The sequence below is a fragment of the Lepisosteus oculatus genome, chromosome 12 (assembly GCF_040954835.1).
Source record: "Lepisosteus oculatus isolate fLepOcu1 chromosome 12, fLepOcu1.hap2, whole genome shotgun sequence".
In the NCBI taxonomy this organism is placed as follows: Eukaryota; Metazoa; Chordata; class Actinopteri; order Semionotiformes; family Lepisosteidae; genus Lepisosteus; species Lepisosteus oculatus.
In genome coordinates this window covers 24,573,994-24,590,771 of record NC_090707.1, presented here as the reverse complement: position 1 = coordinate 24,590,771, position 16,778 = coordinate 24,573,994, and the positions used below count along the sequence as shown (strand labels likewise).

At 38.0% G+C, this 16,778-nt stretch overlaps 1 protein-coding gene across 4 annotated transcripts in view; it reads right to left on the bottom strand.

Annotated features, from left to right (window-relative positions):
• Window positions 1–16,778, bottom strand: part of igf2bp2a (insulin-like growth factor 2 mRNA binding protein 2a) — a 101,617-nt gene that overhangs the window by 14,200 nt on the left and 70,639 nt on the right. For all 4 annotated transcript variants that reach the window (XM_015359156.2, XM_015359155.2, XM_006636646.3 and 1 more), the window contains exons 4-10: window positions 13,767–13,818; window positions 8,722–8,785; window positions 7,325–7,615; window positions 5,257–5,391; window positions 4,405–4,527; window positions 2,712–2,847; window positions 370–504 (exon numbers count right to left, since the gene is read on the bottom strand). In XM_015359156.2, the coding sequence (XP_015214642.1) occupies window positions 370–504; window positions 2,712–2,847; window positions 4,405–4,527; window positions 5,257–5,391; window positions 7,325–7,615; window positions 8,722–8,785; window positions 13,767–13,818 (936 nt within the window). The remainder of the gene's footprint in view (window positions 1–369; window positions 505–2,711; window positions 2,848–4,404; window positions 4,528–5,256; window positions 5,392–7,324; window positions 7,616–8,721; window positions 8,786–13,766; window positions 13,819–16,778) is intronic.

The following is a 16,778-nucleotide window of genomic DNA, read 5'->3' as shown; positions in this document are numbered from 1 at the left end:
AAAACTACGTGGAGGCACTGAAGGCTAAGTTTTGTGGACCTGAAAAAATATAGAAAAATAACTCAGGATAATAACCATGATTTTCAGACCTCAGTAAAACTAGTGTCACCGCTAAATGCGTTGCATCCAAAGGACCATGACATTTTACATTTATATGCATTACAATCTAGGATATATTATTTCTAGGCTTGTTATCACCTGTCCCGATGAGATTTATAGATAAAGGCAAATGTTTGTTATTTTGTTTGGGTGGGGGGGTGGGTTTAATATGGCTGAAGAGCAGCCTTTGACACACATTCTCAAGACATTCCCAGGTGCCATACAGTTGGGTATGGGTACGAAGGAATGGCGGAGGTGCTGTATACTCACTAGGAAAGGGGTGTAGCCAGCAGCGGGACCCGTGGCAGCTCCGCGAGGTCCAGCTGCAGGCGGAAGCACCGACAGTCCAGTCGAGAAAATGCCTAGAGCATTCAGGTTCAGCCCAGGGATCAAGTTGGCTTGTTGCTGCACCACAAACAAGACACCAGTTAACCACACATTCTCTGAACAGGAACTTAGCAAATAAAAATATTTCACCTCCATTAACTGCTGTTCTTTCTCTTAATATACAAAAATACACTATACAGACAAAACGTCATTTTAAAATGTTCCGCTAGATGGCCCCATCGGCTAAAAAAATCACTTTTTGAAAATGTTACTTTTTCATATCATAAAAACAGTTTGATTGTAAACATGCCATAAGCAGCCCTTTCTCTCCCTAAACTAGAGTGAAACTGAAAGATGAATTGAAGCATGTAAATCACAAGGCAGAACGAGAGGACTTGGTGCAAAAAGAAAACCAAAGACTGTGTGCACAAAAGCAGTGGCAGCAAAAGTTAAGAAATAACATTTTCATTACTTCCTGAAACTCAATGGATATTCTATCATGAAAATTAATTACATCTTCCTAATATGTGCTTCACCATAAGGCTGACAGAAAGTTCTAACCTGATTTCAGGTGATACTGTAGCTATGTAATGGCTATAAAGTCCCATTCTCATACAGCAACACATGAACTGCAGCTGTCAGCCATGAAATCTAGTAGGGTTAGACAACTCTGGAGGTTCATGATGTCAGACTACTGGCCTGGACAGACATGTGTGGTGCCAGAACAACATATTGAAGGAACTGTACAGTGTAGTCTTCTGTGAAAACACACAGGGGAAGTATGTGCAGCATAACTACAAGGTTTTGTGAAAGGAATGCACTGTTAGCAAGCAGCAAAACATATGCAGTTTCTAATACGATTTCCAGGATGGCACATGTTGTAGGTTATAACTGTTCTGCATGACATCATTGGCTTATTCATTATACATGTGATGAATAGTCTCAGTGTAATATCTGGACTGAAACAATAAATGGTGCTTTGATGCTACAAGGATAGAAAAGTACTGTACTGTAAAAAGACTTGCCCTAACAGATGTTACTGTGACATCCCAAATATTTATTTTCATTTCCACATCTCAATACAAGACATTTGATAGGGATCAAACGATCAAGGATGTCAGGACGCTTCCTGACATGCTCATTTGTCATCATTCATGATGAGTTACATGAAGGTGACGGTGGAGTCACACAAACTATAATACAATGTGAGTTGCGACTGGATAATGCAAGGCTGTCAGGCAGGGAAAATAAGAAGAAATAGGTGGGGATCCACTTCATCTGCCACTGAAGTACAGTACCCACCTTCGTGACGAGTAGTAGTTGTTATTTGTACCAGAATCCCCACTACAGAGCAGATCAGGTGTAGAACAACTGAATTAAGGGGGACTTTAGAAAGCCCAGACTGTACAAGACCAGAGTGCAGATCACCCCAACAACTCACTCGACAGGCAGGGTAGGGCTAACTGCACAGGTTACATCACTAGTATGACTAACAGTATAGCAAAGCAATGCGATTCATGCTACAGGGAACATACAGCCCACTGTCATGCAATGCTGCACCACACCTGTCTGTCCAGACATTAAGATATACACTCCACAACATTAAACCACAATACAGAAATGACAGACGTTACTTAAGAGTCTTGCACTCATAACAGGCATTTTGTTAAGGCAGTGGTCAGGGCACAACAGAAAGAAAGCTATGGGCAGTTCTGACAAAAATAATAGATTTTCATGATGTCCAGTGCCAGAGTTACACACATCTAAGAGATACTATTTTTTTGCAATTGCAATGTAATATAACTGTAATAATTATCTCATATTGCTTTAAATAAAGAGACCATTCTAACACAATAACAATAATAGTACAGTAGGTACTTATGTTTTAGGTTGCCTTGCTTATATCACTGTTTCTAACTTCAGAACATGCCTTATTGCTAAACACAGCAACCCTTTAATAATAGCTAAATTTTATAGTTCATTTATAAATGTATATCTTTCATAAGAAAATGATCCAGCTTTGATCATTTATTTCTTTTTTTACTATTTTGTGGAATTTGAAATAGTACTTTAATAAGTGTATTACTTCTAAAAAGTTTAAGAAAGGGAAATTAACAGGTATTTGATTACATCTTTTTCATTCTTTTGTAAAACACAAATAGATAGAAAATACAATTAAAAGGAAGGATTGTAACTTATTGTAAAATCAGTAACAGTTGTCAGCTTTCTAAATTGTACATTATGACACTTTCCCACCATATTCAGAACAGAAAATGCACACTTACATTTATAGCAGCAATGTCATTCTCATAGGCTTCTCTAAGTTTCTTCATGATTTCTACTTCAGCCTTACAGCAGGCATCAATACTGCCTTTTACAGTAATGGTCCTCTCTGGGTTGTAAATGGTTAAATCTTGTAGGCTGAAAAAGACACAGGGATAGTTTAAAAAAGGTGGCTTACTGCTGCCAATCTTCCTTTCCAAAATGTACAGGAGAAGGACACCTATGGCTTTTCCAATCTTTTTCACTGTAAGACTTCATTCTACTAAAAATGTTAACAGTCTAATTTGCTCTTAATCAGGTTCAATTAAATTATTAAGAACCTGGCAAAGCCCAATGTCCTCTAACAGAGCTCAGCAGAAGAGCAATTTTTGTCCTGCCCCTGATTCGTGTATCATTCATTACAGAAAGCAGAGTACACTGTAGAGTTGATATTGAGTATTTACAAAATGAGCATTTAAATTTTCTATTTGAATGCCTTTGTAATCTTTTACCTGAAAAACAACATATTCGGGGGAAAACAACACATTCATTTCTAAGCATTAAGAAATGTTTTGGCAGGATAAATGTAGAGATTGTCCCAATAGCTTAAACCTAAGTCTACACTGTATGTAAAATAAGGTAAAACAAGAGACATAACTAACATCCAGCATTAAATCTGAAAAAAAAAACTGAGGTAAGTCATCCGTCAACCTTTCTTCCTCTGGCTCTTCAGCAATCTTTCAGTGGTCTCATTATGGTTTCCTTTGCACAGATGCAGAGCCATTCATTAGCCCAAATGGATGAGGGTTAGAAGACACAGCCCATTAAATAGCTGTAATAAACATGTTTCTAATGCATCTCAGAGACTGGAGCAGTTTAATCAGTTGGGCATATATGGTTTAAATAAACGGAGCTGTGAGGTGTCCACATGTTCGCAAGCTAATTAGTTCTGCTAAAAAGAGTCAATAATCTTTCAAATATACAAGGGAAAACAGATTGGGTGGCATTAACTCATGATGAATTAGATTAATTTATCTCACTATACCCATCTAAAGTAGGGGGTTTATCCATCAATAACCCTTTTGTGTGAGGCTTTCATAAGAAAGCTGAAGTAGCATACATTCACTATCCATGAAGTAGCAACCATTGACTAATTATTTTTCATCTCTTATTTTTTTGACTGTTCTATATTATTCAAAAGAAAATTAAAGAATTGCAGTACAGTACTATCTTAGAAAAATGTGCAATGTGTGTAATGTCATTTTTATAGAAATATATTTTATTAAAATGTATGTTTTAAAAAACCTTGCTACACTTGCTGATACAGAAAAAACTACACACTGTATTACTGTAACACACTACTATTTATTACTATTTATACAATTAAGATGCTGCAGTCTGAACGTAGTTCAGTTTTGAAACATTGCTTCAATTCAATATTTTAAGGGCTACAGCTGTTTTTCTTTCTTCCAACCTACTTATGGCAGGATCCAGTCCAGTGTTATCCTTTGCTAGTTTTTGTGAGGAAAATCTAAGGTGTCCTTCTCTATGGGTACCGACTTCCTATCACAAGCCAACCAAAACCACACCGATCAGATGTTTTGCTTCCAGGAAAAAGGACATTGTTCTTCTTGCATCCTGTAAACATAACTGACATGATTCAACTCAATATTGATAATACAGATGCAGAACAGACCTTATCAAACTGACACTTACGAGGAGATAGTTATCTTGGTCCCAGTCTCTTGTTCAATTTTCTTCAGATTTCTGCCCTCCTTACCAATCAGTCTCCCGACTAAACTGTTGTGGGCAAGAATTTTCAGTGGAATCTCCTCAGCTCTGAGTAAAAGGAGAAATATGTTTAACACAATCTTCATAAACCCGTCATTCAGAGCCTGTTTCTAGATATTTATCTTCAACCCAGTAGAGGTTAGCAAAGGGAAAACATGTCTTTCAAGCTCTGTTATTAAAACTCTAAATCTATTAAGGTCTAATAAATATTCTATAGGAATGGTATTGTATGTTGTTAACCCCAAAATAAACATTTCATTGATGTAGGAAAGCTACAAATACATTAATGAAGATAAAAAACCTACAAATAGACATTTGTTTCTTTACAAAGTCTTATTTTACTTCATGTTTTGTTTTTCTTGTGTGTGAAGTATTCAGGTTAAAAGATCCAGACACATTGTTAAGGTGAATGAATACCTTGGACTCCTCCACAAAATGGCTGCCAATTACCTACTGCCAATTCAGTAATCTTTCCTATGTTCAAAATGTTTATACTTTTGTATGTAGAAAACCCACAGCACAAAATGAATTTGAGCCCATGAAACATGTAAAATGGAAGCAAAATGCAAGATCTTGTTTATGTAGTTCAGACAATTTAATTTGGGTTCTTTCGGTTTTATCCTTTAAGTCTCTGCCTCAAATGTGAGAAAATGGCCCTTCTGAGAAATGACTATATGGGCTTGCGAGCTGAAATCAGAAATGGCAGGGTATCCCTTACATCTTCCCTCAACTGACACATGCTAGACATGTAAGATGTTTTAAGATAGTCAGACTCACGTCTTGGTCTCACTGGCCTCTTTCTCCATGATCTCCATGATCATTCGGCAGGCAGAGGAGGTTCCCTCAGGAGTGGAGTGAATGGTGATGGGCTTCTCTGCAGCTCCAGCATTCTCCTTCCGATGGATATCCACCCTGGAATACACAACACACCCTCATACCTATTCTTAAATGGGTCCAAAATGAGCCAAAATGAACCAAGGGATTAGTAATATTTTATACAGTCAGAATAACCCTTTTATAACCATGCTACATACTTAGGGGTATAGAATGCAGCAAATGTTCCTTTCATGTATCATGTAATTGCTATCATGTAATTGCATGAAATGTCATTGCATTATTAAAATCCATTCATTCTATCCATTTTCTAATTACTTCTTACAGTGTCATGGAGGAGCCAGAGCCTATCCTGGCAAGCAACAGGCACAAGGCAGCATACACCCTAGACACGACTAGAGTCCACTGCAGGTCACAAACACAGACACAAACATGACACACTCACACCAGGGCCAGAAGCTAATTAAAGGGAACTTGTAGTTCCAATTTCTCAGATTGGTTATTAACTCTCTTTAACAAAATTAATTCATTGACAGTATAGAAAAATGTTACACATTTCTAATTAAGCACAAAGTCTTGAACTTTGTAAAAGTACTGCAAGTTGCAATCTTGTTGCAAACCCTAGGTCTCATCACGGGCGAGAGCAACCCTTCCTGCTCACTGGTCACTGTAATCACTAATGTAATGCAATGTATGAACAAAAAAGTACAAGTGGTGTGGCAGACATTTCACTGCAAAAATATTCCAACGTGATCTACTGTACATGCAGAGTGAAGAAGTAAGTAGAATTTGTCAGCAAAACTCTCGAACTCGAACTCAAGAGCAATATTTCTGTTTCATTAAAATAAATGTATTCACAAGCCTGCTTCTTTACAATGCAATAAGTCCACTTCACATCACCAGAAGTTTTGTTGCCCCATTCTGAATTGCAGAATATGGTGCTGTGCGTACCTGGAAATTTTGTCTTATTTGTGATGTAAATTGGAGGTTTTACAAGTTACTAAGGACATTTTATTTTTAATGTGGTTTGAAATGCACTCATCAGTTCTGATTCTTTCTAACCCTGAAATATGAAAATAGCATTGCAGTTCCCCTTTAACCTACCAAGATCTCTTTAGACTGTGGGGAAAAGACAGAGTACCCACAGTAAACCCCAGGAATTGAACCCAGGGTCCAAGCACAGCAACCGCCCCATATTAAAATCCATAAGTTCAGAAATAATGTATATCAATGTACCACATATAATGCTACAGAACTGAAGGGTACGCACACATTAATACAAATTGATATACACCTTGAAGGTGCATACTGCACAGTATATACAGTACACATGCCCATTGTGTTTTTCTTTGGAAATACCATAAGTATGAAATATCAGCTTCCATGCTGAGATCACAAGAAAACCATCTAGTAAGTACAGTATCCTATTGCTCTCTGCTGGATCCTTTTAATTAGCCTCCAACTGAAAAAGTCATTTTTTCATTTGAAATGAAAAAAGAGTGGGGACATGAAACATGGAATTACATGAGTGACACATTCTTCTGTCCAGGTAATTTTATTCTGAAACCTTCTGTTCCACCTAAAGATAAAGACTTTTATAATCCTGCCTATTCTAATTTCTTGACCTCAAATCCATGCAAAAATGCAATGTGGTCAAACAACAAGAGATGTGTATTCCAATTTCTCTTCAGTACACACTATGACACTGTTTACTCTTACTAACATTTTCAGAAATTAAGGGGAAATATAAAACATTAAAAATGTTTAGTGTGTTAATAATTATGTCAAATTTAAAAGAATATGGATAGGCTTCCTGTGAACGATGTTAATTTTTTGGAAGCAGACAGACTCACAGCACAATTATGGAGACAATGGAAGAATGGCATGATGTGACAAGGAGTATCTCCGTTCTGTCTCAGTGGAACACTACCTCTGGGGGGTGCCGTTTCACAGCTCTGCTCAATTGGACAACAAAAATGGTGGTTTTTCCGCAAAGGCCACACTTACTTACTTGGACTGGGTCTGCTTGGTGACATTCTTGATGGTGAGCCCTTCTTTGCCAATGATGGCCCCCACAAACTGTGTGGGTACTAGCATGCGCAGGGGGAAGTCATGCTGCTTGTGCCGGGGCCCAGCTGGGCTCCCTGAGGGCCCAGCCTGAGAAGCTCCCTGGTCACGTGACTGCCGGCCACCTCGTCGAGACCGCGAACTCTGTGGCGGGGGTGCAGCATCCACATCCAGGATGTAAGACACTCGGAAGGAGTAATCCTCAAACTGGTGCCCTGTCAACTTCTCAATAGCCCTGGGGTGAGAAGGACACCGATCGACTGATTAAGACTCCTAGAGTGAAACTCAGAGTGTTTGATAAGCATAACAAGATCTGGCCAAATTTTAAGTTTTCTCAATAGCCAAGTTTAAGAATGGCCCATAACGTTCAGATTCTATCACAAAATGAACAGAGCAGTGACCACTGCTGTTGAAACTACAAACTTACAGGACATTTGAAAGTTTTCTATATATTTCATAAAAAAACGCTATACTCCTAGCTGTTCTGTATATTTCTTTGCTTCCTAATGGCAATAAATTCTAGTTGGTAAAACCCTGTGAAATACTTTCATGTATCATCCAGCATTGGAGCTGTCCCTCAAAGATGGTCAAGAGGGACAGTCACACCAAAAATGCCCCTGTGCCCCTAGTGGAGGTGGATAAATACACCGCAAAGCAGCGTACTAAAATCACACCATTAATTGGATAAAAACATAAGAAAATTAACCAAGGCTTAACCTTCAATTGGATTGACACAATACACAAAAATATATTAAGAAAGGGTTAAAAAACGCTCAGCCAAAAATAAACAGAGGTTTAACCTTTACAAACAGGGTGAGTAAAAATAGTAAGATTTCTAGGTTTAACTTGTATGTAAGTCTTTTTTATTAGAGGAAATATGAAATGTACTTTACAGCCCACTACTGTAACCATATTACATATGAACCATATTAAGCATTTAAATCCCCTTATCCCCCCACATGACTGGGCTCTGGATCCATAGCACCAACTACTAATTTTTCTAAAGAAAAGAGCTCACTTAAATATAAATTAATATAAATATAAATATAGTTATATATAAATACATTCATTTTGAATAAACATACATAGAATATAAAAAAGGTGCAAACATCAGGTTCCAAACTCCCTGAACTATCCTTATTGGTGATATTAATTGCTGCTGTTAAATATGTTGATTACAGAACTTACCACCCAGCAATGGAAAGATTAGTTTAGTCTTGAAGGGAAGATCTGAACAGTGGAATTAGCCCACACAATGGGATCATATTCATTATATTTCATGATAAAATGTGAAAATGTGTAAAAATCAAAACACAAAAGGAGAAGACCCTCCTGGCTTACACTTTTGCTTGCTCCTTGGCTGCATATGTGACATTCACAACAGCTGTATCTGTGTCAGTGTTAACTGTGGGAGAGAGAAAAAAAATCAGGTCATTTGTCACATACTGTAGGTCTTGAGGTCTGCCTGTTGTTTGAGCAGCTGTGTGAAATTAAGATCTGCAAAGGTCTAGCAGTTTTCTCCCAACCAGCTCTAACAGTAAATACAGTTCATAGGCACCTGTTAAACTTTGGAAACAAGATGTTCATTTCTGTTGACAGTGAGATCAAAACTTAACTGGACAGGAGATAGATAACAGTAGCAAAAAACAGTTTTTTTTAAAATACCCACCTCATTTATGAATAGCACCCACAGAACAGATAATGGAGAATTACTCACAGAAATACAATATTGTACTCATTGTCCATATGGATTGTCCTTCCTGAGTCATTTCTCTACTGTTTCATTTTTGTAAAACTAAGCAGACCATTGACAGAAGCAATAAATTGAAACACTACATTCACAATATGTTCTTAATCCTCCAGATGTTGTTTGAATATGAAAATGCTGGGCTGTGATTTAATAGGTCAAAATTAGAGTGAACCACTGTATTGACCTCTGAATTAACCTCTGGATTATTGATATGCATGGATCAAACACTAAATTACTTCCTACAAGGCTATCATTGTATATTACTTCATTATATAGTTTTATGAGAAAATACATTGCTCTGTGCCATTGTTTTAATTTTTACTTGGGCATCATAGTATAACAATTAATTCCATGAAAAGATAACAAATCAGTTAAAAGAAGTTGCTCCAATGTTTTGAATTAGTATTTTTGGAGTGTAGGATCTTGCAAACTCTTGCAAACTAATGTTGTGCATTATAATGAAGACTGTGTTGTGAAGGGGAGTAGTATCAGGGAGCTTTTATACTATAATTACTGCTACCAGACTCTTTTGAATTTTAACCCCCAGGCTTTCATTTTTATTTAATTTTGGCTCTTGGAGGGTCTGTAAAGGCCTGGGGCTCCCCCCATAATCTGCTTCCTCCCAAAGTAAAAGGAAACTGAAAGACTCTCTAGAAGTGGCTAAGATGGCCACTCTGCCACAAATGTCTATGGATTAGCAGCTGGTGAAAAATGGCAGTGGTGTCCTCCTCGGATGGAGCATTGACTGAGAATTTAAAACGCTTCTTCTAAACATATCTTCTAAAATTATCACAAAACCATCATTCTTGGGGGGAAGGGAAGTGGTACTCTGTTAAATAGTAAGATTATAGACTTAATTCAGGTCCCTCTATCTCTATCCCTCTATTTTTATTAGATGTTATGTATTTTTTATATATTCAAGACTTTAATTGCTATTTGACATTGGATTTGGTTTTTGATACATGTAATCTGACAAATGTTTCTATTTTGCCCTGGAATGTGTGAGCTACATTTATGTACTAAAAATGCTAGCCGTTGAATGCTGCAAATGAGAAAAAATATATGTTGATAATAATCTCATTTTAAAAAACAAGATGTTTGTAGATTTGCAGATAAGTATTACCTCTCTTCTACAGAGAACAAAGTAGGTTTTAATTTTATTTTTTATTTCTTTATAAGTGTAAGGGGGTGACGAACTGGGGAGAACTAGTTTCTGAGGCATACAGACATTTTTGTAATTCAGTATATATTTCTGATTCTTGGTGTAGGAGATACACAGAATATATTTAACCTCTCAGCCAATTTATAATAACAGGCACTAAAAACGTAACTTATGATTTCAATACTCATTTGCTATACTTGTTTGATATTGTTTTACCACAGATCTCATTTAATGTTGCTGCTTTATGTAGAAAGTCTTACAATGCCTCCCTCATTTGCTGCTATGTTAGGTGGTTTTGGTGCTCTATAGGGTATACAATTCTAAATGGTCTAAATTGGTATTACTCCCATTGTTTTAAAGTTGGGAAGGCCTGCTTACATCTGGCTGTACCACTGGTCAAACACTACAGATATCTTGGCATTGTGATTTACAGTATGCTCCTCTGCATTCCAACACAATAACAACTTCAAGACAGGTGCCATCTTGAACAGATGGCCTTGTTACCCCACTTCTCTTCAATTTGACACCCCTCCCCCTAATAAAAATGTATGTGATTCCTTGCTTACATTTTTAGTTGTATGATTTCCCTTTAAACCCTCCTTAGGCTACTGGGTTGAATCCAGGAATTTCAAAATTCACGTGGAAAAAGAAATGATAGTAAATTCTGCCTCTCTGAGTGAAATGTGAGCTGGAGACCTTGCTTCGCCAAATCTTCAACTTTATTTGTAAGCCTTTGTTTTTTTTCCAATTTGTGATTAAATTAACCTTGAGTCTCCTGTATCACTAAGAAAGTCTCAAAACTGAATTCAAAATATGATTAATACTGAGGAAACATATATTATAGGTCTGCATAGGGCCCTGAAAGAACTCGTTCGTTACAGGTGTTATGCTGTGGCAGCTATTTCAGAGTTCTGAAGGTGTCCAGAGGTGCTGGAAAAATATATCTCCTTGTTTGTACATTATTTTGTTATGATCTTGAGTGATCATGATACTAGTCTGAGATACAACTAACCTTATTTAACAAATAACATACAAAAAGTCTACTTTGTCATTATGTATTTAAAACATAAGTCAGCATTCAATATTTTGTGTGAAAGTGCACACCTTGACTCACTAACTTGTGGTACCATTTTTAGTAGTATTAACTTACTTAAGTAATAACTTAATTACAAATTTCCTGTAAGAGTTAATCAGTCTCTCACATGACCTGGGAGGAATTATGGCCCACTCTCCCTCAGAGAACTGCTTTATTTCTGTGATGTTTCAGAACTTTCTTACATGCACAGGTTCCACCACAGCATCTTTTTAGGGTTTAGGTCTGGAATTTGACTTGGCCACTCCAAAATCCTGAATATCTTTTTTTGCAAGCCATTCTGTCATAGGTTTGCTTGTTTGTTCTAGAATACATTGAGTATAGTGAGGAATTTATGGTGGACTCAATGATAGCAAGGCACCCAGTGTAACTGTGCTTGTTTTGGACCCTGTGCAGACGGTATAATCCAGAAGTGACTGGAGAAAGGCTACAGGGAAAACATGATGAGGAATGGAAGGGATGGCGAACAGGGGGTGGTGTCAACAGTGATCCAGGTGCATTGGGGGAGCGCAGGCAAACGAGTCCAAGACAGTCCACATAGGAAAACCGGGGAGCAGCCCATAATCCAAAACCAGGAGATCCATCCAAGACAAGACACGGACAAAAACAGGGAATGGGGACATGGAACTAGGAACATGAAAGTTAAAAGTAAAGTAACGAGACCAGGGGCTCCGAGCCCCGGACTCAGCTTGGTCAGGACGCCGTTCGGAAGCCTATGCCCTCAAGCCGCGGACGTAGGGCGACTTGATGCAAGGCGGGTCTCCAATCATCCATCTTGCAATGCAGAGCGATGAGCTTCAGAGGAACGAGGTTTAAATAATGGACGGAACAAGGGGCAGGTGAACATGATAATGAAACTAAAATACAAAAGGGTCAGAGTGCCCTCTAGAGGAGGGATGAAGATTGTGACACTCAGGTCTTGAGGCACCAAAGCAGGCCCAAACCATCAACACTCACCATCATGCTTGATGGTTGATTGAGGTTCTTCTGTTCAAAGGCAGTATTAAGTTTCTCCAAATATGATAAAAATGTTATGCATTATGGCCAAACAAATTCACTTTTGAATTTAATCTTTCCAGAGCACATTGTTCCATGTTTTCCCTGAAAGTGCTGTTTTGCAAACTTAGGCCATGCACCAATGTTCTTCACAGAGAGCTATTCTTCCAAGAACCATACTTATTCAATCTTTTCCTGTTGGTTGACTCATGAACTCTCATATTTGCCATAGAGACATAGGCCTGCAGATCCCTGGATGTAACCTTGGGGATCTTTGAGTTCTAGGAGCATCATATTTTCAGTTAGATTTTGGAAAGAATTTAGTAGGACGGCTGCTCCTGGTTAGAATGGCAATGGTCTTGAATTTCCTCCATTCCTACATTATCTTTCTAACTGTGGAATTATGGAACTTCATATTGTTTACAAATGCTTTGTTACCCTTCCCAGACTGATAAGCAGCAACAATTCTGTCTCTAAGACTGTCACAGTCTTATCACTGACTGTCTTTTGATTTAGGCATGAATTGTTATCACAGTGCTTAAGACAAAAGTGACAAAGTTTCTAATTTTATATACAGGTGGAATCACTTCCTGGTGATCAGCTAATCATTTGCTAATCATGTGCTCATGTTTTAGTGCACCCGTCCTTAACTGAGATGATAGATCAGCTAAACACTTGTTGTGGTGCATTTGAAGTCTTCATATTCCCTCCTTTGACATCATTGCAGCCTGGACTACTTTGATATTATTTATATGAAACATTCTACTGTAAGGATACATAGTGTCAGTGGTGAGATAGTAGAGGCTTGCAGTGCTGCTGGTGGCGCACTCAAAGACCTGTTCCACTGATGTTCCATTACACCTGTTAGAAAGTATTTTAATGGTCCTTAGATCAAAACCTGGAGGGCTATATAATTGAGGGAGATATGGGATAGCTGCAGGAATTTAATGCGGAGTGAGAAAAACATTAATACGTCATCATCTATTTTTTTATTTTATCTTGTCTGAAGAAAACTGTCCATCCCCATGGTACAAACCAGTTCACTGCTATCTACTACTCTGAATGAATATTTAAAAAATAACTGCAATGAACATGATTTGTCTCTGTTGTTCTCAGGGTAGTGCCAAGAAATGCAGCAGTAAGTCAGATTGAATAAAGTGAACTAGTCAAGGCTAGAGGTGCACAAGGGGCAAGACACATGAGGTAATATATGTATATTACAAAATACATACAAATGCAATTAAAAATATTGTCAGACACTCATATAACCTGATACCAAGTAGGAAAACAACAGGATGCGAAGTGCCCGTTTCAGTGATGTTTGGCAGAAATACTCTAAAAGTATTATTACATTCAGCCTGAAGTTTGTAATATGAATATGTTACCTTGTTCCACGTTTTCTACAGTGCCATACTGTGCTAAAAGACTGTCCAAAACCTATGAAGAAATAACAAAATACAATCAGATCACACATATCACGCATTAATACTATCATACACATTGATGCTATGAGTTATTATCATGTTATTTTTTTCAACTTTTTTATTTTTCAAAATTCATTAATCACAAGAACAACATATACAACTAGAGAGAGAACTGAGAAAACCGAAAGGACAGAGAAACTCTACACATTTAAAGAAAACATAAAAAGAAAATAATATGAAACAAACATGTCATGATTGCATCATTTTTACAAACCTAAATAATTTAGTTAAGCAAAATTAATTTAATGAGGCCAGCTGCCATATCACCCTGCAGCTCTCAACTGGCTACCCACTGAAACTAAGCAGGGCTGAGCCTGGTTAATACCTGGATGGGAGACCTCCTGGGAAGCTATGGTTGTGGCTAGAAGTGGTGTTAGTGTGGGAAGCTATGGTTGTGGCTAGAAGTGGTGTTAGTGGGACCAGCGGGGGGCGCCCACCCTGCAGTCTGTGTGGGTCCTAATGCCCCAGTATAGTGGCGGGGACACAATACTGTAGTGGGCGCTGTCTTTCGGATGAGACGTTAAGCTGATGTCCTGACTCTCAGTGGTTATTAAAGATCCCCAGGCATTTCTCGATAAGAGTAGGGAATTATTCCAGTGTCCGAGCCAAATGTCCCCCCTCAGCCTTTACCGTGGTCCCCATGTATGATTGGCTTGCATGTATGATTGGCTTTCAGTAGGACTTGCCCTGCGATGGACTGGCGCCCCATCCAGGGTGTACCCTGCCTTTTGCTTGGTGTTTGCCGGGTAGGCTCCAGCTTCCCACGACACCGTATGGTATAAAGCAGTTTGGTAAATGACATGATAATGACTTTTATGAGCCATACAAATAGCTGAGTGGCCTCTTTATGCAATAATAGGAGTTCACATGTTTTCAGAATAAATACACCTGTCTCAGACAGTTAATTTCAACCAAAGATTCAACCCTGAAGACCAAGAAAATTTAAAAAAATCGCAGAGGTAAAATATAAAAGCACAGCTCAGGAGAAGGGTATAAAAGATTTTTAAAGACCCTCAGTATCTCTTTTAGAATGGTAAGTTCTATCATTAGCAAGTGTAAAGCACCTAGATACGTCCTAGATCAGGCTGTCCTTTCAAACTGAACACTTGGTCAAATAAGGAAAATGATTAGGGTTGCCACTGTGAGGCCAATGGCGACTTTGAACATTCTACAGGGTTTAGTGGCTGAGATGGGAGAAAATATCCACAGGTCAGCCATATCCAGTTCAATCCATGAAGAGGGCTTACATGGAACTAAAAAACATCTGAAATCCTGCATAGGGTTTACAACAAACCATTACATCTAACAAAAACCCAATATTGTCCATTCCTCAGTCAACACCATCCCTACTCTCACACACAGTAGTAGAGGTGTTATAGTATACTTCTGCTCCTCATCAGCAGGGAGTGGGAAGATTGTTAACACAGATGAAAACATAGATGGACCAAAATACAGGCAAAAATTAGAGGAAAACCTGCTTCCAACTGAAAAAGAAAGACAAAAATTAACTTTTTAGTAGGACTCTAAACACAAGAGCTACATTTGACTAATGTAAGAATAAGAAAGTGAATGTCCTGATGTGAATGTTAAAAGTCCTGACCTGAATCCTATTGAAATATGTGGCAAGACTTGAAAACAGCTCTTGATAAGTGATTCTCAAGCAAGCTGAGAAAGATTTAATAAATCTGCCAAGATAAATGGGCAAACATTGCACCAAGCCAATGTGCAAAGTTGCTAAAATGACTTGCAGCTACAGTTGCTGCCAAAGGTACCTCTACTACTTATTGATTTCAGGGGTCTAAATACTTAAGGAATCAACATATTTCATTATTTTCTTATTTAGTTTTTGCTAACATTTACTGTAACTGACCCTTAGAAGTCTTTAATCTAAACCTTAAAATTTTGATTACAATATTAAGTTTAAAGAAGTATATATGCATTATTTTATAATTTAATCAAATGGGACACCAAAGGAAAGGTCTGAATAAATTTACAAGGCACTGTATAATATACAAATGTTTGGAGCATTATTGGTCCTTCTTCTAGTAGTTTTAAACTATCACTGTGCGCTACTTATTTTAGCTGCTAATGATTCCTGCCTGCCTGAATCCTTAAAATAAACCTGCCTCACAGCCCCGAAATCCAGGTTAACCACTGTGTTGTAGACACAATGTAACCCATACATTATACCAGCCAAACATGCTGCACGTTACAGCACAGGGGCACAAAAATAATAAATAAATCAAATCAAAAGTGGGTCAGCTTTTACAGCAGATGCCTCAGAGGGATTCTGATTTGCAGGCAGCAACTCGGCAGCATGCCTCTTTCTAGGAATTCCTAAAAAACAAACAGCTTTGAATAAAATATAGAGCTAAAACACACCTACTCTACCAGGTTTGGTGGTGCAAGCTGACTATAACAGTAAAGACTGAAACAGGTGTGTTTGAAGAACAACCAGCACTGGTAAATGGAATATTAAGAAAAGCTTGGTTTACAGTTTTGAACCACAAGCAGCAGGGTTTCAAAAACTGAAGCTTTACACCTCCTTACATGTTGCTACTTTAGTCTGTCACAACCTGGAAAGAGTAAGATGTAGTTTATAAAGACCAATGCACTAACTGGAAGAAAACTGCTTCCATTCAGTACAAAAAGAGTCTTCTATAAGTCTGACATCATTCAAAGCTGCTGAAGAGGCATCTCTGTCTAAATATTTGTATGATAGAAGGTACTGTAGAAGCGATTTGTAAGGACTGGGCTGTTGCAACTCTTTGCTTTTAATAAGGAATGAGCTAGGGAGCTGCAGCAAGGGTGACGATGTGGGTGGTGGAAGGGATGTAAAAACAAATCAATGCAAGCCAGTAGTATTTATGTTGGTAGGTGGAAATGGGCAAAGTTTTGACCTCCTCTAATCTT